Source organism: Rhea americana, unplaced genomic scaffold (genome assembly GCF_003343005.1).
Source record: "Rhea americana isolate MKP2758 unplaced genomic scaffold, rheAme1 scaffold_62, whole genome shotgun sequence".
Taxonomy (NCBI): domain Eukaryota; kingdom Metazoa; phylum Chordata; class Aves; order Rheiformes; family Rheidae; genus Rhea; species Rhea americana.
The window spans coordinates 2243290-2270916 of record NW_028186779.1 but is presented as its reverse complement, the minus strand read 5'-3'; the positions used below and the strand labels follow the sequence as shown (position 1 = coordinate 2270916).

Genomic DNA, 27627 nt, shown 5'->3' with positions numbered 1-27627 from the left:
AGCTGACCCACAGCAAACTCTTAGCTGCTCTTCAGTAACTTCCCATGTGGACACTTGGAGCTCTCTTGGCTTTCAAAGGCACTAACGCCTTAGGAACATCCACTCAGAGAATTAGTGAAGATCAGCTAAGAGTGCTGTAAAATTTGGTCCTCTTCCCCCCCCCTGTTGACTGCACATTCGCTCCAGCTTGTGGGGAACTCCTGGTTGTTCCCATCGCAACATGGGGTTCTCCTGGTTAGCATCCCTCAAAGGCCTTCTCAGACAGAAGAAGGTCACAGGGAATTAGCTGAGAGGCTGCCTTGTGGGGCCACGGCTTTAAGCAAGCTGTTGCAGCATCGTTACCAGACAGTCGCTCTCCCGAGGTCCCGTACACCCAGCGGCACACTGGTTGTGACAGCAGTCACTGGGCACCTTTCCCCTGCACCGGCCAGAACACTGCTGGGCACAGATGACTTTTGTTACTGCAAGACAGAGGGAAAAAAAGAACAGGAATCAGAGTACTTCTAAACTGTGTTTGCTACGATGAGATCAACCATGTGGACAAATGCCTGCTCCACAATCCGTGCTAGAGTTTCTCCACGGGATGGGATGGGATTCCGTCCCCATGGTCAGGCCAAAGTTAGGGAAGGGTGAGGCCAGGCGTGAGCAGCCGAGACCTCTCCCGGGGGTGTCCGAGAGACAAGGCACTGCAGCCAGTCAGCMACCCGGGGATAAAAGCTCCAATCTTGCCAGGGGCTAAGCGCTCTGGTCCCACGCAGCAAACCACCAGCGAGAGCGGTCAGGTGACGGTGGCATCAAAGCCTGAACCCCRAAAAACTCTGTGGCGTGGCTGCACTTTACAGCTGGGCAGTACAGCTGTACTCTCGTTTTATTGAGAGAATCTGCTATTATTGGTGCTAGCTTTGGGAAAAACAATACGACAGGAGAACTGCCAGGACTCCGGACTTTAAYGGGAAATAGTACAGAGCTGGTGTGACATTAGGAGCCCTTCAGTATACTAAGATTATTTCTGAAATTTGCAGGCAGAAGGGACACACTCAGCAAACTAATTTCATATGCCTAGTGTATTGCTTTTATTTAGGCTTCAATTCTTTGGCCAAATTTTATCTTCATTACTCAGCTCCCATGGGGTTTGCACCAATGCAATTCCAAGGAAAAACTGACCCTGAATCAGTTTTTTGCAGGAAAACAAAAACTGCCTGCAAGATTTTGGTTAGAATCAAAATCATCTCAATTTGAATATCAAGGTAGAGAGAACAAGAATCAGAATTAAAAAAAAACACAGAAATTAACGGCTAGCATGTGTTTGTACCACAGGCCAAAGTCAGACTGTGAGTTGTCAACAAAAAAATTACTGTCCCATCAGCTCTGGCGATCGGTGCCTGAGCACTCAGTCAGGGGAACYGGATTGCTAACTTGCTGCATTACAGCACCCCAAGCATTTTGGATGTGCACCGTGGTAACTGCTATCAACTTCCCAGGGGGGCACAAATGTGTTACAATATCATCAAGAATTCCTGCAAGTCAGAAACAGATGGTTGTTAATTAACAGAGAATTATCAGAAAATGTAACCTGCTCACAGAGGATACAAYAGTGCTCTTTTTTTTGAAGTCACATTTCCTATCTTTTTCCATTACACACTTTGGTATCCAAGCTGCAATATTTCATTTTTCTTGTGGGCCTGTAAGCAAGATAATCCATTTCCTTGAAAATATAGCATCTCCACAATGCGCATTAGCCTGTCTGATAACAACTTCTCTGCTGAACCAGAAACAGGGGAATAAAAGGCACATTGTTCTACACGAACAGCATTTTGATATCATTTTTTCATAAGCATCAGCAGGGGAGTAAAGCAGCTCATCACTTTGATAGCAGCTGACTAAAGCTTCCTGCTGGAAACATATATCACGGAAAATGTTTATATTTCATACAGAATATCCCACGTTCTTTCAAGGAGAAAGAGATACATATCACATCAAACTTTCCCACATATGGAAATGTGGGATACATTTGCAGTTGGCCGGATTCTTAAATGTTTTAAGAGGAGAGCCAGAGCTGGCAAACGGTTTCATTTTAGGCACTCCAAATAATCCTCTTGAAGTCAGAGAAAGTTTGTAAATGCTGAAGGGCCTGAACACRGGTTTGAGACCTGAAGTTCTGCAGGCCCACGGGACAGCTGTGCAGTGTCAGCAGTGGGGATTTGTGCGTGCAGCCCCACGGTCCACCTTGAAGGGAGCTCAGGGCGCTCGGCAACTGTTGAGCGAATCTGCAGAGCCGACTGGGATAAACCAAAGCTTGTAGTAAATGAAGAGGGAGAGGAAATGCACTTTTTTTTTTCTCCTTATTTCCTTAAGATCTGGAAGCTGTATAAAACTTACAGGCTTAAATAATTATTTACAATGGAAAACCTAAGAGAAGGACATTGCTTTCATTTGTGTAAGTATAGATAAGCAGTCTTGCCCCTGAACTTTAGAGTTAAACTCACACAAAATTGGTAGGGAGGAAGGATCAGAAACAATGCATTTTCCCATTTATTATAAAAAAGGAAATAATGAGGTATCAAAACATGTGAGATGGTGGTGTTCCTCTTCAACCTTTTCCTAGGGAGAAATCAAGTCTTGCAAAACCTAAAGCGTTTCTGAATGCTCTCTTAGTATCAGGTGAGCATGCAAATGCAAAATCTTATAGTAAAGTACATACTATAAAATTGAACCACCTCTTCACCCCAAATGGCTCCGCTTACAAAGACTAAAATGGCTATTCGCTTTCTCAGAGCCTTCAAAAGGTCTTCTGAGCACACTGAGGACTTGCTACATAGTCTTATTAGCCATAGGACGGTGATGGTTTGTGTTTATAATAGAAACCGATAGGGACTCCCAAAAGAGGAACGAAAACCAACAAAAATCAAACTATGCCGTTACTTCGATTACCAAACGTTAAATAGCCTGCAGAGGCTCTCTGCTGGAAACAGCAGCAATGCAAGCAGTTCACCGTGCGGCTACTGCGCTACCTCTCTATCCGGTAAAATAACTCAGAAGTACATATGTTCTCAAGATCAGAGCGGGGAAAGCGGCAGGAGGCAGACGAAAGCTTTCGACGYAGGAAACAGCTGCAGCCTCCGCGGCGCTGGGGAAACACCGCATCTGCGGGGAAACGGAGACCCGAGGCAGACCCCTCGGGGGCTCGTGCCGCGGCGGCAGGGCTGCTCCGCAGCAGCCGGCGCGGAGCTTCGGACGCGCCCGCCACGTGCCCCGCAGGGGAAGGGGCCGCCTCTGTCTGCAGCGGGCTTCGAGGAGCCTCCGCACCGCAGCACGCGGCAAGGGGCGAGCGTAAAGCACGGGCCCCCGCTTCCCGCTCGGCGGGTAAACTATTGGGCAGGTCAGCACGCTTCGGCTTGTGGCATCCAAGATATTTTTAAGTTGATCTGCAGGCTTACATGTCTGGCAGTTCTCTTCACCGGGGCCCCAGCAGTGCTCCTCTGTACAGTTCGGATGACATTTTGGACCTGAAACACGAGAGCGGAGYTTATATAAGAACGTTTGTCGTCGAAACAGCAGACTACAACGTGCATCAGAGCTGCCGGAAAGAAAGTCCTGAGCGAAGGAAGCACCTGCACGCCGGGGCTCAGAAATTCGGAGAGCAGGACACTAAACCCCCGCTCTTCTTTTACCATTAGTTTCCTACGTGCAGCTCCCCACGTCTTGCAGCAAGAGCGAGCAGAACACGCAGCAAACCGAGCTCACGAAATAGGAGTATTTATGCTAGGAGGTGGCATCTCAGCAACCGGCCGGCTGGCTCGGAGGTCCGCGCGACGGCCAGTCACGGCTGGCTTGCGACGGGGCCCCTGTCACCGACCAGTCACGGGCCACACGGAAATCAGCGTTTCTGAACGACGTGCTTCGGAGAAGCAAGCAAAACCAACGGGAGGCGCGGGCTGCCGGCGGTCATCGGGGACGCAGCGGGACGCGCGCCCGACGTGACCTTTAAAGTTCAGCGCAGGTCTCTCGTCGCCCCTCAGGCCTTTCCCATCCCTCCCTCCCTTCCCCCCTCGTGCATCCTCATTGCCTCCTCTCATTCTTTATTTTATTTATTTATTTTTTTAAGTTTCTTAGTGACAAGCAAGACGCCAGAGAAGCGACTCGTTTTAGACTACAGGATCATTATTAAGAACACAAATGGCTTTCCAAAAAGATTAATCTGTAATGCACTGCACTTAAGAAGCACTTCCTCTTGGAGCGATGCCTCCCACTAAGCACACGTGATTCTTCCCCCCCCACACCCTTCAAATAGCTGAATAAATGCCAATACTTGTCCAACAGTTCACTGATTCGGTACAGGACCAAATAACTCTTTTTTTTTTTTTTTTCCCTCCCTCAAGTTTAGAAGTTAAAGGTTAACATTTCTGTGGTGTTTAGAGCCAGACTCCTATGCTGACTTGTATCGCTTGCAAGCCCTTGATTACACTAGGGCTCCACGGAATATATGTCAAGACAGAAGTTGGCTATTAGCTCTCAGGCAATTACGCAACTGGAAGAAGATAAAGAAAATATGCTTTCTGCCAATTTACAGTGCCAGAAATGCAATGCTCAGAAATGAAAATAAACTCTCCTTTCCGTGAAATGACTGGGGATTTTACAAGGGACTAGCAGTAATAGCTTGAGCCTGCTCTAAACACGGACATATGTTACATAAACTTTTAAATACACGCTCGTCTCCTTGGTGATCTAAAGCATCATATTTATCTGACTGTGATGATTATTTTTGCAAGGCTTGTCTGTGCAGCYCGAAATATAGGAGTTTCACAGCCCTCACATGTAGTAACTCGGGCCTTAGCACAAAAAGGAGCTTAAGCACCGCAGAACATCTTGAAGGTACCCACAGGGGTTTTCTAACCTGGAGCCTTATCCTGTGAATAGAAAATTACTGGAAAACAAATAAGTACATATTACTCTGAGTTGTGGCACTGCCCTGGAAGAAATACATAGATAAGGGACTTTCTGAAACCTAGGAAAGCTTTCTTGAGAACTTGGCTGAACAATGAGTAAGGACCTAACTGTGAAGAAAAATTATATCTTATGTAAAGGAAATCCTTTTCTTTCTTCACCACYTACAACAGGGACTGACATCCCTGCACGCAAGAATTGGTAGACCTGGAGCCCACAGCATAAAAGCTGGGTTGTGCATACTCTGTTCCGAAGCACACAGCATTTTGGTAAATTAATACTTACAAGACGACAGGTTCCTTGCAAAATCAAGCACTGAGAGAGGCTTTTTATTTGTGTCAATGATGTCATTCCACAGGACAGTGTCCATGTTGCATAATTTGGGGTTGTTGCTGATTTTAACACCTCCGTTGAGAATTTCTACGGTGAAAGGAAAACAATTAGTAAGTAAAGCAAACTGCACAAGTCTTCTCTCTTGTTTAAAGAACGGGAAGAAAAAAACAAATTTCTCCATCGTGGTCTCACKATGCTGGCAGAAAAGGACAACGTGCAAGGTATCAGGACACCTGAAGGCATAACTAACACCAGACTCAGACAAATTGGTTCTGGAGAATTGGCTGCCGTAAAATGCCATTAAACCTATGTTTTTGCCCGGCACCACCTCCTGAGACCACTGCCTTCAGCAGAGATGGCCGAAGGGAATTTGGGCTTACCCACTTCAGCCCACTGTTCTGCTTCCTCGTGCAAATGCTTTCTTCTCTGTACGTGAAGGTATCAAGCCCAGGYGAACTGAGGTGGCAGAAGACTGGACATACGGCCAGTTTTGCTGCCTCTGCTGTGACCTCTGGCAGAGGGACATGTGGGCATGTATGTGCGCTGAAGGTTTGTGTGCATCAGCCAGAGACCTTGTGAGACCCTGGCTCTACAGCCCTTCACATAGTAACAATTCCTGCTGGTATTTAATAGAAAATACTGAAGCATATGCACCGGAATAAAATAATGCAAAGTAACTATGTCCAAGAATGTTGACTGATTCTTTGCCATTTTGGGGCACCCAAGTAAATCTCACTGCTCTGTTGATGCCTTGGATTTTCTGGATTTTTTTCTAATTTTGTATTCACCCTTTGAGGAAGGCTGGCTAGCAGGAAAACAAAATAGAAAACTTGGAAACTATACTCAGATCATTGCTTTTAAAGCAAGATCTGACAGCATATGGCTTTGGGAGATCTTCCACAGCATCTTGCTACCAATAGTCTTMAGAGTTGAAGTTTACTTCACAGGAACCTCCACCTCATGCCCTCCTCTCACCTGACAGCTTTCTCATTGGTAGTTCTCGGAGTCCTTGGGTTTTATTCATGTGGTAGTTGGATAAAACTGCCAGGGCATAAGAGTTGTCGTAAAGTACATTGCCTCGGATGATCTGAAGATTTTCTAGGGGAATTACATCCACCATGTTAAGCGCAATGAGCACATAGCCCGCAACCTCCTGTATGGTCTGAAGGAACAACAGAAGAAACAAGATGTTAAATCCACAGCACTCTTCCACAAACCAGACTTTCCTCCTCTTGACAGAGTTGTCTTCCAGTCCTACCACCACCCATTCCAGCATTTTTCTATTTAAGGAACAACAAATCATGTAATCCCATTAAAAGAAAAATCAAGCAAACGGTAACCAGAGAGGCACAGGGACTATGTGGGAAACAGGACTAGGAAATCTCAGCTTCGTGTTTGTATTTTGCATTTGATAGAATTTGCTGTCTGAGAAGGTAAAAATGAAGCTAAGAGCAGCCACCATGGGGTCATACCAAAGGCCTACCTGACTGTATTTTGTCTCCAAGAGAGGGCACGAGGGGATGCCTACGGGAAGCATGGGAACAGGGCAAGCACATATGATGTGGCAACCCTGTATGATATTTCCCCCGAGTACTCTCCCAGCTGTTTGCAGCGTAGGGACTTCCTCTAGTTGAGGCTCACGCACTCTCTCTTCCACGTCCCTTTCCTGCTGGATCTGCCGATCCAAGCAGAGGGTGAGATGAGGTAACAGCCTCTCTCTTAAGTAATAAGCAGTTAGAAGACAAGTGAGGCATTGCCCTCAGACTATTCAGTGCTTGCCTAGCATTGCGAAATGCATGCATTTCTACCTGCTACAAAARTCTGTAAGTAAAAAAAATCCTCAAACTACCGCTTAGGCTATTCTTCCATTCTCTGTAGGCGACCATGAGTTTTCAGGAGATCTGTTATGTTCTTAGGGACATGAGCTCCATGATCAAGTTATGCTTGGAAAGAAAAATGGCAAATACCATCATATTTATAACCCATATGTCTGAAACTGCTCTCGCTCCTGATATTCTTRCTTGCTACTGTAATGAAATGCCTTTTTCCCTTTCTTTATTCCCTGAGGAGGAAAGGTCGTCTAATGAGATTATTCCTCCAGATTCAGAGGCCTGTTTATTCACATCTGCTGTACAAGAGCTCTTTACACCAGACATACACTTATCATGTGAAAAATTCTTTCTGCTCTCCTCTTTCTTTGAAAATCTTGTAATCTGACAACCAGACATACTAAAACCAGTGCATTTAAAACACCCTCTTTTAAACACATCACACATCATCACGGCAAGAGAACGAGTTGCAGTTTGTAGGGCAAGGGCCTCTGTGCTTCAAAATCTGCCATCAGTGGGCTGCCACTCAGTTTAAAATTTGCTCTGGCCAACATTATGACAAAGCTTTTTGCCCTCCGAGGAGTGAAGCAACAGGATAAGCAGGTAATATTTTCAAAAAGAAAGAAGCATATCTGCATGGCAGCCAACATAGGTTAGTAGGGGCTTGAGAAACTATTTCTTAAAGAACATGATTTATTACTTTTGGGTTCAACACATCCTGGAGCTGACAGGTATACTGAAATCGCAATCTGTGATTTCTCAAAGTTACAATATCTAACTATGCTTTTGGAAAGTGTGTCTGCTTGCCACAGAATTTTATACACAGACGATTCTTCGCATTCAAAAATGAATTAAGATTCCTTTAGCCTGAAAATTCACACTGTCCAAAAACACTAACCTTCAGGAAAGAGAGATCGCGATTGTGCTCCACGTATGTAATCTCTAGGTTGCTCAGCACCACCTCGCAGTTGTTATACATCCTCTGCAGGCTGGTGAAATGGTCTTCCACATGCCCCAGCTGTGTCAGCTTGTTATTTGTCCCTTGACAAACTGCAGAGAAGAGAAGAAAACCTCATGAAGGAAAGCAAGAATGTGTACAGAGTAATCATTTTTCCACTCATCTGCATAAGTACTATCATAAGTGAAGCATCAGCACAGAGTGCCCTAAGACACAGCACTGTCTCTATGTCGCATCACTCCAATAGCAATGGTGTAGAGAGCACTCAATATTTCCCAAGCACAGAAATAGCTGGAAAAGCCCTCCTTCACTTCTTGACATAGAAAAAAACAAGACAAGGCTTTCACGTGTAAGCAGCAGCAGGTTTGCTGTACCACAAGCATAACTCGGACTCCGAGGAGAGGGCACTTTAAACGCTGTTTAAAGTGGTATCTGGCTCTGCAAGGTGATGACTACAGATGTTACGGATTTCCCTGAAGAGCCATTTATGACAGCTCAGGTCTGCAGGGAAGCCCCATGGGTGGGAGGGAGAGGAGAAGGATTTTCTCCTGCCAGTCCCTGCAGGCTACAGGTCTGGGATTTAAGAGCACACTGAACCTCCAGGGCTCTCACATCTCTTGCTGCTCTGGTATGGTAGTACGGTAGACTCAAGAGATCTCCTTAGCTTTAGGATATAAATCCACCTAAGCCTGCTTTGTCAGTGGYGAAGGAAGTGGTCCCATACGGAGCACCATGAAGAGGACAAACATTTACAATGGCAGGATGGAAAAAATTAGCCCCCATCTGAAACTCTATTACTCTGCCTTTTCCAGACTAGTAGAATTGTCAAAAATTATCACCTCTACATTTGACAGCAGCAGCAGAACAGTATGCAAATTCTTTTAAATAACGCCTCCCACACCTAAACCCCAAACACGCTGTACTCATTCAGTCTTTCCCTGGGTTACGCCAATATAGCTTAATTAAAACATATCTGTGCTAGGCTAAAACAGAGGAAAGGAGAATGATACACAAGACAATGCAGTCAAAGGGTTCACAGCCCAGCACCTTCCAGATGGAAAGCTTCAGCTCAGCTTGGAGACCTGCCCTTCAGTGGGAGCAAGAGTGGCCTTTATCTCATCATTTCTGTAACGAAACCCAAGCCTGACCTCATGCCTTTCCACAATACACTGAAAGAATTGCATTCTTTTAACTTAGAGGAAAAAAACAAATGAAATGTTAATTCTTTTCTTTTTTTGCACAGCCATAATTCCTGGAGGCACCAATCACAAACCGGAACACCATTGCGTGGGGTGCTACGAAGCAAATAACAGACTCTTGACAAAGCTACGGAAATAGGTTTCAGAGCCAGCAACGTAAGAAGACACCAGTTGGAGATTTACCAAATAACCAATGTTTTTAAGAAGAAAAAATAATAAACAGTGATGAAAATATACTCATCAATTCTCAAAGCCCTTTACTGAACATGTGGTTACTTCTCTATACAGTCATCATCTCTAAGGAGCTACAGGGGTAAAAATAAAATACTCTTTATCCATCCTTAAAAGAGGCTACTCTACTCACTCATATTCCATAGCAATTTCCTATTACAAGTCAACGGAAACATTATGGTATTTGGGATCAGAGGGGCAACTGGTAGGAAATGGGGAAAGTGTAACTGCCTAAGCGACTTAGTACTACACATGAGGATCACGGGTAGAAAATGACCATTTTCCTATTTGCCCTGAATTTTTGTAAAGGATGAGAAATTCCTAAGCAGGATTTTTCTCCTCCAGTTTCAAACTTAACTGTTCCAATAYGTTCTTCACGTTCCAAAAACCTGCATTTGGGTTCTTTCGCTTCAAGTACGAGGACTGAGAGTGATCAGCCAGAGTCACAGAAGGGTCCTGTTCTGTRCAGCAGTCGCACTTTAAAGGCGCAAAGATGGAAAGATTGCCACATACTGATCCGTCCCAGAAAACTGCTGTGCGGGGATGGGAATGAAGAGGCTTTGCATTGGCCGGGCAAGTACAAAAATCCTTGCAGAGAGCGTCGTGAATTTTAAGCCAGGTTATCCTCAAACCAAGGCAAAATATAGTAATGCAAGATTCTCAGTCAAGATCTCAGCTCGGCGGACTGAGGGCACGGTTACTCACGCATCGCTCTCGCCCCATCTCCCCTGGGGCGGCCCAGCGAACCGCGCCACGGAGTCGACCCCAGCTGCAAATAACACAGGACAACAAATACACAAACGTGCGGACAAGAGGGGGATTCTTAGCTCAGGAAAGCTGCCCGAGCCACTTCGCCCCACGGGCCGCCGCATCGGGGACGCCTGCGGGGCCGGCGGGTGGGCGGGCGCGGAGAGCCGGCAGCGGGGGCTCGCCAGAAGGAAACGTGGATGTAGCGGGCTCTGCGGGGCCGTTGGGTTGGCCCGCCAGCCCTTACCTCCTTCCCCACGTTTGGGGGGACAGAGAGGTTGGGTGGCTTTCTACCAAAGATGTCCTAGGTCACCTCCATCAGGCTCATGGTGTCCTCTGCAGAGGGGGCAGAAGATGCAGGTGGCTTGGTACTTAACAACCGAGGAGCAGAAGAAAACGGGTTGCATCTCTAAAGGAGATTGCAACAGCACAGGGCTATCAACAGTCGGACAGGGCCACCCGGCTCCCTGTAACGTACGATCTGTCGTTTGCTCAGACAGTGTTAAATCCTCGTTTGCTGCAAGCAGTTCTAAGTAAACTAAAAAAAACCAACCTCTTCACAGCAATACTTCCTGGAGGAGAACCTGTGTCACAAGCAGCATATGCTGAGGAAACAAAACCAAGTCAAATAAAAAAAAGCTAAGCCCACGCAGTAGAGTTACTGAACTCAGGCAGACGTGTTGAATAATTTCCCAAATAAAACGTTTTGAAAGAAAAGACAATGGCTTGGCTGCATGTGATGATTAACACTATTCCTGCAATTTCTTTGCTTACGAAAACTATGTTCTGAAAAGAGAAATGCTGTAATTACTTGCATTTACTGCTATAGTGTGAAAGCTGTTCTGGCTGGAGGGGAAAAAAMCCCAAACTGCACTGTAATCAATTCTTCAAAATTAAACAATGCAGACTGGGATTCATCATGTTTCAGGTAATAATGGCAGGTAATTCTGTCTGGCTTACGAAAAGCTGCATTTGTGCTGGCCACGTAGGCACCGAAAATAAGAGCAGCACAGCCAGCGCAGTACTCACCTCTCTCTGCAGAGATTTAAGTGGAATGCGGGCGCCTAATTGGGTGGATAAACATTATTATGATTTAACCTCTATTAACCTTGACGTATTTGCCCTCTAAAGGACAGATTTTGACACCATATTCCCTCATTRGGTAATTTTGTTTCAATGCGTAGCACATCCAGCTCTATCCAGTTTTAGGAGTCGGCGATGGGTACGGACACTTCCACGGTACTGCTRGGCTCCACGATAACATACGCCACCTGCTTCTTTACGCAGCTTACACGTGGATGCTTAYGCATGGCTGCTGCACATTTCAGTTATACAAGAGTGAAAAAAGGGGGAGAAGTTTCCTTATCGAAACTCAGGGTCAGAACRTCCCCAAGCCGCAGAGAAGCCGAGATCCAGATCTGAACTCTGGAGCACGGGCTCATCTCGAAAAATAATAATAATAAAAAAACCCAGCTTTGCTCTTATCTGTGATGCTCATATATCAAAAATATAACCAGCCTGGAAAGTTTTGACGCAGAGACATCTTCCCAGGAGGCGGCTGTCTGCGGCAGCACTACGACGAGGGCTGCAGCCTGGGAGCCTGGTGCTCTCCTAACCCAAGCGGCGCAACCCGCCAGCCCTGGCCGAGCCCCAGCCATCRTCCCGSGACTCGGACGTAACCCCACGTGCCRGCAGACCGGGCRATTATTTCTGTACGAYGCTGTTCTCGGCGGGTTTGCTGCACTTTCTAAATGCCGAAGTGACGGGGTTTTTAATTAGTCACAGTATTCCCTCAGCACACAGCCTAAAACCACAGGTACTGCTGAAATGATGCAAAGCGTCAGGTGCTTTGTAAGAAAACAGTGGTGAAACAGCAAAAAAAAAAAAAAAAAAAAAAAAAGAGGCCCATGCTACTGATGCACATATTTCTTCTTCAAGATGTAAACCAAATTTTAGTGCTTACGAAATGTAGGGGGTTGACTGCCTTGGGTATTAAAATCCTCTCTCTTCTTTTCCCTGCCTCAAGCTTGGCCTTAAAGGAGTAGTTCAAGGCGACGTGACCAGGTTCAAGCGCCAGGACCCTCTGCCCCTGCACCTTTGAAGGCTGTCAGTAAGGGTGCCAGTTTCTGCTGATCCCACCGCTGCACAAAGACCTGGGGCGAAGCCAAAGCTTTTCCTAACTTACCTTTTCTGTGGGCGATGCTAGAGACCTAGAAAAGCACCCATCTGTAATGCTAACCAACTCAGGAAATTTATTGCCTCACATCCACTCAAGCTCAGATTAAAAGAACTGGTCCCTAAGGCAACTGCCCTTATGCAAGTGAAATTGGTTTCTATTTTTTTTTCCCCCAGAAAACCTACAGTTACTGAAGCACCAGTCCTATTGTGCATATTTGTCCCAGGCCTGAAAAAACCCTTGAGAATGCTTTGAAACCAAGTTACCATCAATCTCCATCAGCTGTTTCTCTCTGCATTTTGCATGATGTGTTACCCTCCCTGCAGCTCTGACATATGCATCAAAATAACTCAACAAGGCAATTTCAGAGACACACAAGCCCATTTCCATGCTTGATATATTACCTATAATGCTCTACTACCTGAAATAATAAATTCATGCACTTTGCCTGCATGTTTTCCAGCCATCATTGAAAATAATGCAAAACCTGCAGAAAACAGCATCTTGTCTCATATGGCAGCATACTTAAAAATATTCCCATCTCCTCAATCATTTGCAGCAATTTCACTCTTGATTCATGCCAGTATTTCACGGGCAAACCATACCTTCCCAGGCAATCGTACCAGATGCAGAGCTGCCACTGAAGGCCTGCAGAGGTAAAGGTACTTTTTGTCCTAAAATCGGTGCCGCTGCAACCAATTCATCGCAACCAGGCACAGGAAAAAAAAAACTCACGTGGACTGGAAACATTTTGTAAGAAATACTGCTCAGAGTGGGCATGCATAGGCAATCACCCATAGGTTTTGTGTTATACTAATGATTGATGTGTATAGCTACGTGCACCTTTCTGCAGGCATACAGGTACCCTTTCTATTTTTGAAAAGTTTTAATTTATTTGTAATTGGTCTGCTGGTTAGTGTGGAGCCCACGAGACGGCTGCCACATTAACTACATCACCGGGGCTCACAACTACGTGCACTTCCAAAACTGCACGAACTGGCCCCTTTTCAAGTGAGACCAGCGATCGAAAAATTAAACATTTTATTAATGCAACATATGCTTAAATGCACACACACACACACACACACTGGGCAAGCCTACCACTCACTAGATAATAAACGGTCTTCAGATTTAAAATTAGAGTTATACTTGAAGTAATACATATAACGCGGAGAGGGAGGAAAAGGGAGGGAGGAGAGGCGCTAAATTACACTGTTCTTTGAGCGACAGCCTGGCACCGCGCTCTGGGGACCGAAATTCAGCGCAATTTGGAGGAGCAAAGTCAGCCGGGGCCAGCCCACGCCACAGCTCGCAAGGGGACGGTCGAAGGGCTTGCGGTAACGTTAGACCGGTTTCTATTTAAAATCGGCGAGGGGGTGGGAGAGGAATAAACGCAAGCGGCGAAAAGCCAAAGCAAACAAGGGAGATTCCCGATTTCCTCCTTCCTTCAGGCAGCGCGGGGGCGCCCGTCCCTGTCCCCGTCCCCGTCCCCCTGCCCAGCCCAGGAGAAACAGCTCCCGTGGCCGCTGGACCCCTCCAGTGCCTCTCCTGCCAAAGCCGGAATTTCAAATCCCYCCTCCCCAACTCAGGCATCACTCGTTCTCCCTTTAAACCCCAAATCCTTGCATTATTCAAACACAAAGCTGGGGGGTAAGCTGTAAGGGGCAGGTCCTATAGATCCGATACTATTTAACTAGCCTCAAGGCGTTCCCACGCAGCTACCAGACGGACCCACGGAACCTCTCCGTACGTAGGCGGACACCAGGGGAGCGCAGCCAGTGCTGTCCAGCGATGGAAATAATGGCATTTAAGGTGACTAGGAAGCACTAGAGCAGATGGGACGTCTGTCGTGACGACTACCGCAATTTCTGATGGAAAGAACTATAAAGTACTTGTATAAAGAAAACAGGATATGTAATGTCGGGGGGTTGAGAAAGAAAGTAGTAAAGCCTTGTCATAGGTGACTAACTGTTTAAATAGAAACACCTTATGTATCAAGCAATTTTTCAACACTAGAGAGAGACGTGACGGTGAAGTTTCTGTATTACTGGGCTTCAAGTGTGTTTTACACATTGAGTAAGAATTTCGAAAGTGGATAAAGCCCACACGATATGAAAAGTAAAAAAATAAAATAAAATAAAAACAAACACCACTAACCTGCTATCATCTGTTGCTGGAAGTTACAAAAAGGAAAGGAAAAGCTAGAAAACAAGCTAAGAGTACAAACAGTGCTCAGCCACTGGCAGATGTTTTCCCTCGAGAAGAGCGGTTGCAAATGCACGCAGCACCTCCAAAGAACAACTGCAGTTTAATGGCAACGACATTTGGGCCCTGAAAACGCTGCCACAGAAAGCAATCATTTTTGCACATATTCAAATACCATAATTTAAAACAGCAGGAAAAATAGCCCAGAGTGGCTGTTCTAAGTCCCTGCTCAAACACGCGGTTTGGAATACAGCAGCTGCTGAGATTAATGCAGATTTTCAGACACACTGGGAAAAAACAATGACGCAGCTCTTACGAGTACTTAGAGGGGAACTGTAATTGCAAAAGTCACCCAAAACTAATGCCACAGTGGAGAAGAAGAATATGCCTTAAGGGGAAACTTTCCCAGAAGCTTTCTTATTTCTATTTATTMGAGGAAAGTAATTTTTTTCAGTGATATCTAATTTTAAATGTTCCTTTCTGCCTCCCAAGCTCAATCCATGCAGTCGGCTCTGCTCAGCCTGCTCCAGCCAGGAGTGCAGACCTGCCCTCCCGTCCCTAAATTGTAGGGAGAGAGACAGTTTGGCCATCGGAGATTGATTACTGCTGAGCGTCTTTACCTGAATGAATATATAACTACATCAAAAAATCCATTTGCTCCTCTGAATGAGGACCTCTCTGAAGTCAGACATTTCTGACAGTAAGGGATTCAGACTGATTAAAAAACTCCCTAGTTTTTTTTTTCCCCAAAAAATATCATTAAGCAATATTTTTGTTTTTCTTCTCTGTTGCCATTGTTTAATTCGGCATGTATATTCATTAATCCTGCAGATTAAGGCCAGACCAGGATGTGCTGAAATCAATCTTTCCACTGGCTTCAATAAAAGTGGCTGTGGGATGAAATTCTCTTCTTACTGATGCTGGTGTAAATCTGGAGTAACTACAATGATGTTGTGATTCAGCACAGGGACCGAGTTTTCCCCTTTGAATGCCTGGCGATGCCATTTAGGAGAGATATGGCACAAAATAAGATTTTCTGTAAATACTAGCAGAATTTCAAAGAAATGGAAATCACTAGCAGACAATTTCATATGGTTTGGGAAAAGGTTACCTTCAAAATGTAAATAATAATCTGTAATTTTTTGAGGAGGGTGCTTCTAGCAGGGTCCTGAGATATATACGGCTTAGACCAGTTTTCTTCAGTGGCTTTGTCACAAGTTCATAAGAAAATACAAAACCACATCGAAAATACACGCAGACGACACAAATGTCGCTGCAGTTCTAAGTGATAAATTGAGGTAGTCGACCTGAACAGGCCGATTTGTACGATTTGGTAAAGCAAAGCCTCTGAACGACGYGTCTTTGAAAGGCGACCAAAGGCAAGGTCTCACGTCAAAGACAGCGGAGCACGTGCTGCATAGAAAATGTCAGCTGGCAACGTCATTGCCCCCAGGAGGACTTTGGGATAGYAAGGGGTGGCCAGCACAGGGAGGAAAACACGGAGCAGGGCCAGGACGTGCGCCCACAGCGGCACTCGAGGGCTCTCCATCCCCAGCGCAGCTCCCTCAACCATCAGGAAGGTCCAGTTCGGACCCTTCACCGTTTCTCCAAGCAGCGAATCAGGCTGCGTGTTCCCCCCCGCCACCCCGATACCAGCAGCAGCTGCCGCAGTGGTTTTTTGTTGAATTTAACAGGGAGGCTGTCGAATAACCAGTGCTGCTTGAGGGCCAGTGCTGGATGCAGATTGCCAAGCCACGCTGCCTGCCCAGGACTTGCCTTCTGCACGTAGCAGGGGAAAAAGCCTTTGCCTACTGCGTGTGCAATCACCAGTGAACTCAAATAATGATCTGTTCCTATCATTTGTTAAAGAGGAAAATACAGTAATCTCTTTCCTTCCCCCTTCCTTTTTTTTTAAACATCATGTTTGCATAAATTCAGGCCCCTCGTTATTTGAGGTCAACAAGGACTCTGAAGCCCCTTGGGAGCAGTTTCTCCACACGAGCCTGATGGCACCTGGTGATGAGCCTGGCCCTGCAAATCTGTTGAGCCTGGGGATGCATCAAGGGACGGGCTCACGTTATAGCTCGCCGGCGCGAGGCCTGCGGCTCCCTGCGTACAGAAGGGCGACTGAACGTGCATGTGCCGAGGCACAAAATGCAGCTCTTCAAGTCAAAACACGCCAGCCGTAGCTCCCACACCTCAGCGGCACGCAGCGCAGCACGGCAACTCCAAGTGCTGGAAGGAGGAAGGAAACTTTGGAGCCGTCGTGAAGGAAATCGGGGACGAAAGGCACCGTCAGCRGTGCTGGCGTTGGGCGGGAGGGTTTCCACCCCCTACGCTGGGTCCTCCAACAGCAAGCCTTGCCTACACGTTGACTCTCAGCTATATGTGTAAGCTATATGCCACGTTAAACCTATGTACTAACCAAAGCAAGTTTGACTTGTACTCTGCATATTAGGTCATGCAAGGGGGCAAAGGATGCTGGTGGCAGGCCCAGTGGGCACCGTGCCCTCTGCGGCGTGGGAGGGGGCTGCCCTGCTGTCAGCGACACSGGCATCTCGCTCCAGGGCCGCCGGAGCAGGAGGGAGACGACAGGGGCTCCGGGAAGCAGGATGGTCGTCGGCAACACCATTTCCTTCCTTTTTCCTGTGCATGTGTTGTAAAAACCTGCAGAAAGCACAGCTGAGACACCTCCAAAGACRGCCACAGCTCACCGACTCCGCTCTTGGGAGACACGTAGGGTCGGGGTGTGGCGTTTCGAGAGCTACACCTGGATATTCGAGAAAATAAGAGGATGATAACAGATATGCGAGCTTGCACCCTATGATCTAAGCAGGTCTGCTCTTCCTATTGTTTGCTCTGGCAACGTCTATRGATCGGCGAGATTTTACAGCACAGTAAAAAAACTAAAGACGTGCGCCTACGAAAACGTGGGACCAGCTTCTAGTTACATCAGCTCTGTATTGTGTTAAGATGCTTTCAAAATGAGTTAAACTTGGAGAAATGAGATTTAAAAGCAGTAAATTATGTCATGAACATTTTACCACGTGGGACTTAAGACGCTGCAATTGCATATTTTCATTTGTGCTTTCCGATGAAAAGAAACTGCATGTTTTCCTTGATTTATACTAAATCAAGTCTTATGCTGAAGGAAGATATGGTGTTCACATATGCACTTCTAAAGATTCACAAATCCCCTGAGGTTTAGATTCTATGCAAGCATGTACACACAGATTCAGAAACAGTAAGAGAAACTTCTTMTAACTGATTCCAAGTGACAGCCTGAAAGTTTGCTTTTACAAATGCAACACGTTCTCTTTTTTAACCAATAAACACATATATACGCACATGTCTGCAGCTCCCCCAGGCTACCAGACTAGCATCTCTGGAGACTGCAGGATAGCTGGAGGACAGCTGAAAACAAAAGAGCTCCCATGCAAATTTTGTTCAATGCCTTCAAAACTATGCATGCCCACCTCCACGATAACTATGTCCACGTCCACGGAGAATTTTGTCCGGCGCCCACTGAAGTCACTGCAAGCACTGCCAGCAACCACAGCAGATGCTGGGTCAAGCCTCAGGGCCCCTTTAGCTGCTTCACTATACAATGCTCCCTCCAAAGTTGGTCTAGAGTAACTAAGTTTGTAATTCCAGTCCCATATGGATTCAAGGTGGACATCTGCAGAAGGAAGGATTCATGCCYCAAAAGCCCCTGGGAGACATCCTGTCCCTTAGGAACAAGACTAGACTTCTCAACCAAGGCTAAAACAAGGCAAAAAAATATAGACAGGACTAAGATAAACGCTGTTTGCTGCTCTAGACAATAAAGGTGATGTTAGGTTATCTCTACCAATGCAGCAAACTGCCCCTGCCAACTAACTGAAGAGAACAAATACAAGTCGATTCTTTAAAAATGTTGCATCCAGCTACTACCCAGTCACGGGAATGAATGTTACAGCTCACGTTTATATTAGGGCTTCCAGCAGAAATTTAGATATTTGCGTATGTTGACAAGTGAGCAAGTTAATACATGCTGCTGGGGGTTTGAAAAGCYTCCAATAATGTTTAGCTTTAAAAGGAATAGCTGAAGAGCACATTCAATGTAAATGAGCTCTSGATCACCTTCTGATCTTCATTTAGRCCTTGAATGAAAGTCAGTGGAAAGGCTGCTGTTGAAATCAATGGGATCAGAATCAAGCTCTTATTTCACTTAATTTAAGCGTGTGAAAGTCAATAAATGAGGTAAACAGACTTAGTACTACCCTTTTTTCTGGAAGGAGGAGAGCTACAATTACTTTTTGAAAGCACGGCTAAAAAGCCACAAAGTGATTTAACAGCACCTGGGTAAGTTTTGAAGATGGAGACCAATTTATCTTCAAAARTCTAGGAAGAAGCAGCACTGAATTTGGTCACTGGCACCACAAATGCTGCATGTTGCAGCAAGCACGCTGCTTTGAGAGCTGGCCTTACCGAGCAAAACAGAATCTCRGCCGCACTTAATGCCAGATTTTAGTTCCGTGAAGAAATGTAAACATGTTTGAACATTTTCAAAGGTACTTGAAACGTACAATATGGTACGTTACRTGCTGTTCAAACTGGGAAAGCGTTCTCGCCCAGCCTCGGGATCTGCCGTGCAACCTGAACTGGACTGGAGCCAGCCTTCCCGGCGCTCTTCCACCCTCTTCCGTAAAGAGGGTGTTCAATGGCTTAGCGCTGATCTCACGAACTCGGCAGCCCGACCTCCAGAAATACATGGTTACGCTCGTGAAACCTCTGCCGACCTTCTCCGAGCTGCTCCTTCCTAACGCAGATCCGCGCAGGACACRGAAAACGTGACGACGGAGTTAATCTTTCGCTTAGATTGGTCGCAGAGCAGGGCGCCGGCGCAGGTCTTATTTCGCCCTGACCTCGCCAAAGCAACCCTTCCACCTCCCCTGGCTGCTTTTCCTCCGTCTGTTCAACGCTTCTGCTTGTGCGTGAAGCATTTTGAGGCCCATGCGTGCAGCGGGCTGCACAAAAGCCTGTACAGTAATTGTTACTGTGGCAGACTTTTAGGGAACCATTACTTCATCTACCACCCTTGGAAACGGTAATAAATGTATTCACAAACAGGCAAATGAAATTATTTCCTTTTCTAAAAAGCAGGAAAGTACAGATTTGCCAACAGCAGATGCATTAGCCTGCACCAGTCTTTTTAGGTCAGATTATTAATTCAAATATACTCGGAATTTGTGGTTCTTTAGATGMGAATGCTCCGGTTTAAAATCATTATGAAGATGAGCGCAGCTGTTAAATTTGATTCTGAAACTCCCTTGTCCCCACAGTTTGGGGAAACGTTCCAGGTTTTGCATTCCTCATGGGCCTGAGCAAAGCAACGGACAAAGCAGGCAAAACTCCACAAAGCTTTCTCCAGCACAAAAAAAAAATCTACATGCAAATAGGAAAATCCAAAAGACACAGATAGAAAGAAAAAGAAGAAAAACTCACAGAAAATCCATAAACCCACTTTAACACACACTGTCCCTTGGAGAAAGGCTGCTAGGAAAGAGTTGTCCCATCCACGCAGGGACGAGGGAATGAATGTCCCCTTTTATTCAGAAAGCTGTTAAATTGGCTACAATGGAAGTTATAGTACAGGATGTAAAAATGTTATCTACAGAAGTCAGTCGCACTGTGCTTATCTTTGCCAAAGATGTCCTAGGGGGAAAAAAATAAACTTTTTACTAGTTCAGCAAAATTCATGTAGGGACATGAAAGCTTTACTGTAAAACTGATCTAATTCACTTCTGCTCCCATCTGCCGCTCCGCTCCTGCAACATTTGTTCTGCAAAAGATTGCATTTGGGGGTTTTGATGGCTAGAGCTTTTTATATTTCTTTTTTTAAAAAAAAAGAAAAAAATCCACTGAGTTTTGCTTTTTCTTCCTTTTACCACTCTCTCCCTAGAGCTGCTTTACTTTCAGAAGAGATGCACCCCGCAACCCTCCTCCTGCGGCGTTCGWCGGCGCCTCCTCTGCCGAGGGACCGGGCAAGGTGCAAGTCACCTCACCAATTCGTCTAGAGACGTCAGCTACCGGGTGGGGGAAGCTCTGCCCGGCGCTGCTGCGAGGCAGCCGGCAAACGGCACTGCTTCGGCCTGAAGCGTCAGCCCCGGCCGCTTGCAGCCCGACGCTCAAATATTTTTCTTTTTTTTTTTTTTCCTTCTTCCCTGGGATGATGTTCTATCAGGAGAATTAAAATCCCGGTCTGGCACGCTTTACACCATAATTTGTTTTCTTTTTCTTCACCCCGGCCCCCTAGCCCATTTCCTAGGTGGAAATTCAAAACCAGAACACAACCAATGGAGTAGCAAGCAGTGAAGAAATTCATGATAGGCCGCACAAATATTTGAGAACCACTGATTTAAGTCTTCGCACACTCAGATCTTTAAGCGTTCAGGCACTTTTTTACATGCTAAAAATACCGGAAAAAAGATTACATGGGGCAGAGATTTATGAACCATAACTGAAAAATCACATTCTTTTTTTCCACGATGGGACATTAACTTCTGAACGGCCAAGCTTTGGCTATGACATCCCCCAAAGTTTCCAAAACTACAAAAAAAAAAAAAAAAAGTTGCCTTCCGAGCACACACAGGCACATCACACGTGGGAGCCTCCCCCTCCGCTGCAAAGCTTCTCCCCGCCTTACGTAACCCCTGATAAGCCTTACTAAAGCCAGAGCCACCTTATCTTGGAAAAATGACACCTAGCGAGTTTTTAAAGCCCTCGGTCTGTTGAGCTGCCTTTGATGCCTTYGCCAGTCTCCCATCGGTATCGCTCTCACCATGGAGGAACTGAAGCTGCTCTGATGCGCAGACCACGAAACCCCCCTCGCTGCAAGCGAAGAGCCGCGACCGGCGCCGCGCAACAGAGCGGCTCTGTGCTCCGGAGATGCTAACGGCCCTCCCGCACGCTACGCAAGCCGAACCAAATGCTGCTTTACGGTCAATTAGCAGGTTTCTAMGTTATGTCAGCGAGCGGGAGGCGAGCAAAGACTCGGCTGCTGCAGCTCTCTGCTGCGTCTGCAGGAGGGGGCCTCCTGCGGACCCCAAGGAGAAGAATTTTGCCCCAAAGCTCCGCTGGCCTCCTGATATCATGTGAAAACGGAGAGATTAGAAACAGGGCAGGAGAAGCTTCAGAGGTCATCTTTCACTTGGCAGCCCTGCTCCAGCACTGGCTCCAGCGTCAYTAAACCTGGGTCCCTTCCTGGGTTATGACGGGTGCCTGGGTCGTTCCTGATCTGCAGGAGCGAAAGCGAGAGGCAAACCAGGTCTGTTTGCTTCCTAGGCACAAAACGTTAGCTTCTCCAGACCGACCTTGCTACAGCAGCAAAAAGCTAGAAGGAAATGCCGGTGTCGCTGAACTCAACGGGAATTGTATCACTAACTTCAACGCATACATGCTYTTCCTCCCAATCTTCTCACTGTGGTTTCTTCTCAGAAAGTGCTTCTCGTGACAGATAGCCCCTTTTTCACTTGCCCTGCTCCTCGCCACCCCCCACAAACTTGGGAACAAACACAAACCTTGAACAAATCAAGTTATTTCTCCCACAGGCTGGGAAATAAAGTATTTTGTTGTGCTGAAAGGGAGAACATGCTGCTACATGGTGCTGTATAGACATGTCATAAAAATAAAACAAACCAACCCTCTTCCCAAAACTAGAAATAAAAGTCTGTGTTACGAAACGTAAATGGCAAAGCATTTAGCAGAAAGTTTTTCCAAAGGAGGAAAAGGAGTTGGACATGCAAATTACACTGCACACCAATGGGCGCCGGACATTGGAACTGACGTTTCAAAATCTGCTTTCTAAAGAGGATCAGTACTATTCAAGCAGGGGCAGAAACTGTGCCCCTGAAAAGTAAGTTTGCAAAYCTGCTACACCTTCATGGAAGGAATTTTTCAAAGTAATGAGAGCGTAAAGTTTGTCTAAAATACTAAAACTAGAGTTTTGATATCACTGCCGTAGTAGGGCATTTCAACAGCCTAACTTTAAAATGATTTCATTTACTTGCAACAGGTTACAATACCTTGAAGCAGTCTCCTCATTTTTAAACAGAGCACAACAGAGCCTTAAAAATTAAAGTGGTAAAAGACAAAAAGAAAAAGAAAATGGGCTCAGACTAAACAGAAACCAGCTGCTGGTAGATGCATTATATCTTTACTCAGCTTGCAAGTGTCCCAAAGGGTCTACCACAGGAGTTGCAGATACCCATGGGAAAGGCTAGCTTGTGATCTGAATATTTTATACAGCTATGGGATGTCTCCACTGTCACCAGGCTTGTTTTTACAAAGCTGCCTCTGATACAAGGATTTCATATTTTCACTCTCAGATCTCATAACAAAAATTACTGAGTACTTTAAGAGCCTTGCCAAAATGAGTTTCCACTGAAAGTCTCAAAACAGTCCGAGGAAAGTTGAACTCTCCCAATGAATGGCAATATAGTTTATCCTTGACGGAAGAAGCTCTGTCAACGTGTAGCTATTCCAGATAATGTGCCGCTAACACAACCCAGAAAAGAGAACGTGGCTCCAGTAATAAAACCGGCGTCATTTTTAGGGTGTTGCTTTCTTCTCCAAACTTTGAAGCTGAGCAGAGTCGCACAGAGGAACAGAGTCCTCGCGACTGCACTTTGCATGAGGTGACTGAAGAGCTGCTGGATGCTGGCACACAGCAAAATATGGGCTGTCTAAAATCCAAAGATCGAGCTCATGCTCTCAGGAGGAGGTTATCTTGCCTAGAACTGGGAGGATGCTCATAAACAGCAAACACGTTCACCTGCTCCTAGTAACACGTGTCTCAAAGCGTACAAAATAGCCTGCTCTTCTTTTCCCATTTATTTGCATTTTTCTCGAAATGTGCTTTCCATCAAGCTCACTTTAAGACCCAAAGTTTGATGCAAGTCCTCACGGCCTTCAGCACAGAGCTGGAAGGCCATCTCTTGGCTGAAAGTATTTCACAGCAGCCATTAGATGACAACTTAGGGAGCAGCAACATGCTTTCAAAAATGGTGAACAAATAGGCACATCTCTCAAACAGAGCACTGGAAATTTCCTTTTCGCCTGTGTATTGGCAGCAGGATGTTATTGGGACTCCGCACTTTTTATTTTCAACACAAATTATCTCACGCCTTCCAAGTCACCCTTTGAAGGGCTTCCTCATCATTTACCATGCAAACCAGTGACTTCCAGCCTGTGCTCTGCGTTTCCCCAGGGGTCGCCAGGCTATTCCCATGCCCAWGAAAGGTAAGTAAGGGAAGACGGTTTCCATTCCCGAGACTAAGGTCCGTGCCCCCTCACCCTGAGAAACGCCGTAGGAGCCTGCATATTGGGAAAGGCTGGACACCACCGGTGTGCAGACCCCCACTCTGAACGGGCCGCAAGTTTCAATCCTCCTTTCACAGGCAAAGAGCGCACGCGTGCCAATTATGATTAAAAATAAAGTGCTGAATGTGAGGAGTAAACAAATTAGTTACTAGCAAGTCAGCTCTGCTCTAAGCAAGCGGCACAAGCCCCCGAGCCCCTGCTCGCTGCCCCCAGGGTGGCAGCTCCCACCACGGCAGCCTGGCAGCCCCGCTCCCCCCACGGTATCTCTGCTGCTGTGGCGCTTGGCTGGCGAGAGAGAACACGTTTTATTGTCAAAAAAGCATTGCTAAGCACTCTGTCTTTGTGAGACAGTAATAAATGCTCCTTATCATGTTTTAATACCTCTCCTGTTCAGGAAACACATGCAGGAACAGACTGCAGAGGCAAGGTGACTCTTCAGTTTGCGACGGTGGAAATCAGCAGTAGGTGAAGAGGCTATCTACATCCTGTTGAGCAGATCAGCCCTAATAAATATGTATCTCAAACGTGGCTGACAGCTCCGTGATACAGGAGCTGGACTTTGCAGCCTGTTGGAGACATGATGCACAACTTAAAAAACACATATATGTGTTTTTATCTCCTCTTAGGGAGGATGGTGGTTCTTAAAGGGAAAACTTAAGCCAGCCAGCTTGAGTATATAGCACATATAGCCATGCATGGGAAGCTTTGCCCAGAGACGTTTTCCACCAMGTGGATTTGCCCCAGGCCCTTGCCTTGGGGTAGACAAGGCTGCATAAATCACCGCACGCTGATTTCCGAGGTCTCCCTGAGTCAGCCGTGCAGGGATATCACCTCCCGCTTTCTTCCAGTCCTAATGCACAGACGCCTTAAACATGCATATCCTCCCGATCGGGCATGTGCATTTACAAGAGTCCCCCCRCAGAGCCGCTGTCATTTCTGCCTCCCTTACGTTCAGGGAATGTCTGTCATCAAGTTTAATTTATACAGAGCAATTCAAGTTACAGATCAGATGCATAAGCACTACTCTAATAGTGTAATGAAAATCTGGATGCTGAAGACACCATGTGCTAATAGCTGCTTTGAAACAGTCAGAAGTAAGAACAGAGACTCGATATATTTTACAGCTATACGTAATACTAACACACAGAAGGCTGCAAGTGAAAACCAGTGCTGGCTCAGCTTCCACTTAAGTTTATCACCACATAACCCAAACGCTGTAATTATTTGCTTCCTATGACATGAAAAACTTCCTTCCTTGTTCAACAACTACTTCACAAAAAAGGGGGGGGGGAATCATGGTTATGTTTTTTTGCTTTGTTTTTTAAAACRTTTCATATAGGAAAAATGCCCGAGTTAAAAAGTGCAATAGTTACTTATGAGCACTCATATATAACAGCATATCCATAAGTAACAGTAATTAACATAGGTATCTGTTACTTAACAAGGTACTTCGTCCTTTATCGCACTGTATCATGATTTAAGACAAAGTATGAATTTTTCTGCCAGTGTTTTTTCTGTGAGGTTATGCTTCTGTCTTGATCAGGAAGAAAGAAAAGGGAGATTTTTTTTTTTTTTTTGAGAAAAAGAACAAGATACCCTTTAGTTCTATTCTGAGAGGAGATACTTGCTATTGAACATGTGCTACAAATACATGACAGACTGGTAAAGACAACTGAATAGCCTGAAATCTCTGTTCAAGGGGGCTAAAGGGTCCAAAGGGAAGTTAGTGTAAGGACTATGATATAGCTGTGACACAGAACGCATGCTTTCACAGAGGTTCACTGCCTTTTAACAGCRGAGGACATCCAGGGTTTGCAATCTTACAAATATTCTTAAAGACTCTGAAGTATTTTTCAAGAAGTGATTCACTCGCACAGGATTTTAAAAACTGACGCTTCCTCTGGCCGTGCTATGTTAGCACCTGGTCCCTTAGCGAAGGGAGGCGTTTGCAAACTGGACACCAGCAGCTGAAGAGGTATTCCCCCTCCCGAAAGCACACAACAGACCGCAACAGGGATGCTACGCAACGGCAAACATTATACTATACCTAGGGCAAACAAATATTAAGCCAAACCATGCTTCTGTACACATGTGCAACCTCTATGAATTCCCCTGTTGCCTGCTGTTCAGGCCCAATTCCTGCCATTCAATGGCATAAACCCCACGTCAGCCCGCAAACTTACTGCTCGTATCGACTAGGTGCTTCTGAACCCTCCAAGCCCGGGAAAAGGAACGAGACGTACAGCAGCCTCCGAAGGACTAAGCTACGCTAGCTGTTGCTAGACTCTTTACAGTTAATGGAGAGAGATAGGCAAACCCTGAGAAGTACTCTGCCCCTCTGCATAGGATACCAAATACTTTTTTTTTTTTTTTTTTCCAGAAAGCAAGAGTTTTCAGTAGCAACAAACCATAAATCATATGTTACTACAAACATCTGGGTTATAATGACACTTAACCTGCATGTGAGTTATTTATTTGGAAATTACTGGTAGATTAATAGAAACTAATAGCATTAATGACAGCTCTAAGCAAATTACTTATCCATCAACAACATGCAATYCATTAATTATTTAGCAAAACAGGCCTGTGAGAAAAACCCAGCTGCCTGACCCTTGTCCCCTGTATAACGCTCAGCTGTGCCATGCTGTGCCCAAGCTCCAGTGGGACAGCAGGATCCTACATCCCTCTCGGGAGACTGCTCCAGCCCTCCACTCCTCTGACATTTATGAAAGCTGCTTCTAAKCTGCAGCCCGATCTCAGGTGTTAACTGTTTACGCCATTTGCTCCTGTGCCGGCACTGTCTGACACTTTGAAACAGCTGCTCCCCCAATCTGSTATTTTCTTTTCCAATTTATGTACYAAGTCCCAGAGTCRTTTCATTTATTCAACTAGCCAGACTTCTTTAGCTGTCTTTCATAAAAAGTGTATTTTCCCTTACATTCCTCTTAGCTATTTTCTATACCCTTCCAATTAAAACGGATCTTCCTCTAAAGTTAGGGACCAGAAGCGTACACAGTGTGCCAGGGGAGATCTTACCAGTGCACTGTGCAATGGGCTTGATGCTTCTCTGTCTCTCCTGGGACCTTCTTGCACAGCATATCCTTGCGTTTTCACACGCACAAGGGCTCCTCTGATTCATCCTCCTTAAAGYAGAGTAAGTACATCCTCTTGGGCTCTCTACAATTTTATCTAACTTGTTTTTCACTTCTTAAAGAAGTCCTCCAGTGTTACCTAAATGCAACCCAGATCTTCCTCTGCCTTCTCAGTATCTCTCAGCTCTCTGCCACCAGATACCCAGGAGACAGCTGTCTCCAAACCCTTTCTGATACCCAATCTGCTGTGCTCTCTTTAATCAGCTCTTCATCCAAATTTAAGCTCTTGCACTAAACTTCASCTCCTTCAAGAGAAGCAATCACTTCCACTGTGGCACTATTTTACGTGGGTTACTGAAGTCCTGATGAGTAATTATCTCCCCAAAATAAACAAATCTCTTAATAAGAAAGACAGTTTGTCAGAATTGCTCTTTGGTAATGCAGCTGAGGCTTTTCACTGTTTTCCATGTACTCTATTATCTTTAATTTTTCCTCTCCTTCAAAACACTTTCTGAAAGTCTGTAGAATCTCGGAGTCAGAATAATGGTTC

The 27627-nt window shown here is 45.7% G+C and overlaps 1 protein-coding gene across 2 annotated transcripts in view; it reads right to left on the bottom strand.

The window, feature by feature from the left end:
- EGFR (epidermal growth factor receptor) overlaps positions 1-27627 on the bottom strand; it is a 160931-nt gene that overhangs the window by 44054 nt on the left and 89250 nt on the right. For both annotated transcript variants that reach the window (XM_085320228.1, XM_085320229.1), the window contains exons 2-6: positions 8005-8156; positions 6253-6439; positions 5230-5364; positions 3438-3506; positions 343-461 (exon numbers count right to left, since the gene is read on the bottom strand). In XM_085320228.1, coding sequence (XP_085176354.1) covers positions 343-461; positions 3438-3506; positions 5230-5364; positions 6253-6439; positions 8005-8156 — 662 coding nt within the window. The remainder of the gene's footprint in view (positions 1-342; positions 462-3437; positions 3507-5229; positions 5365-6252; positions 6440-8004; positions 8157-27627) is intronic.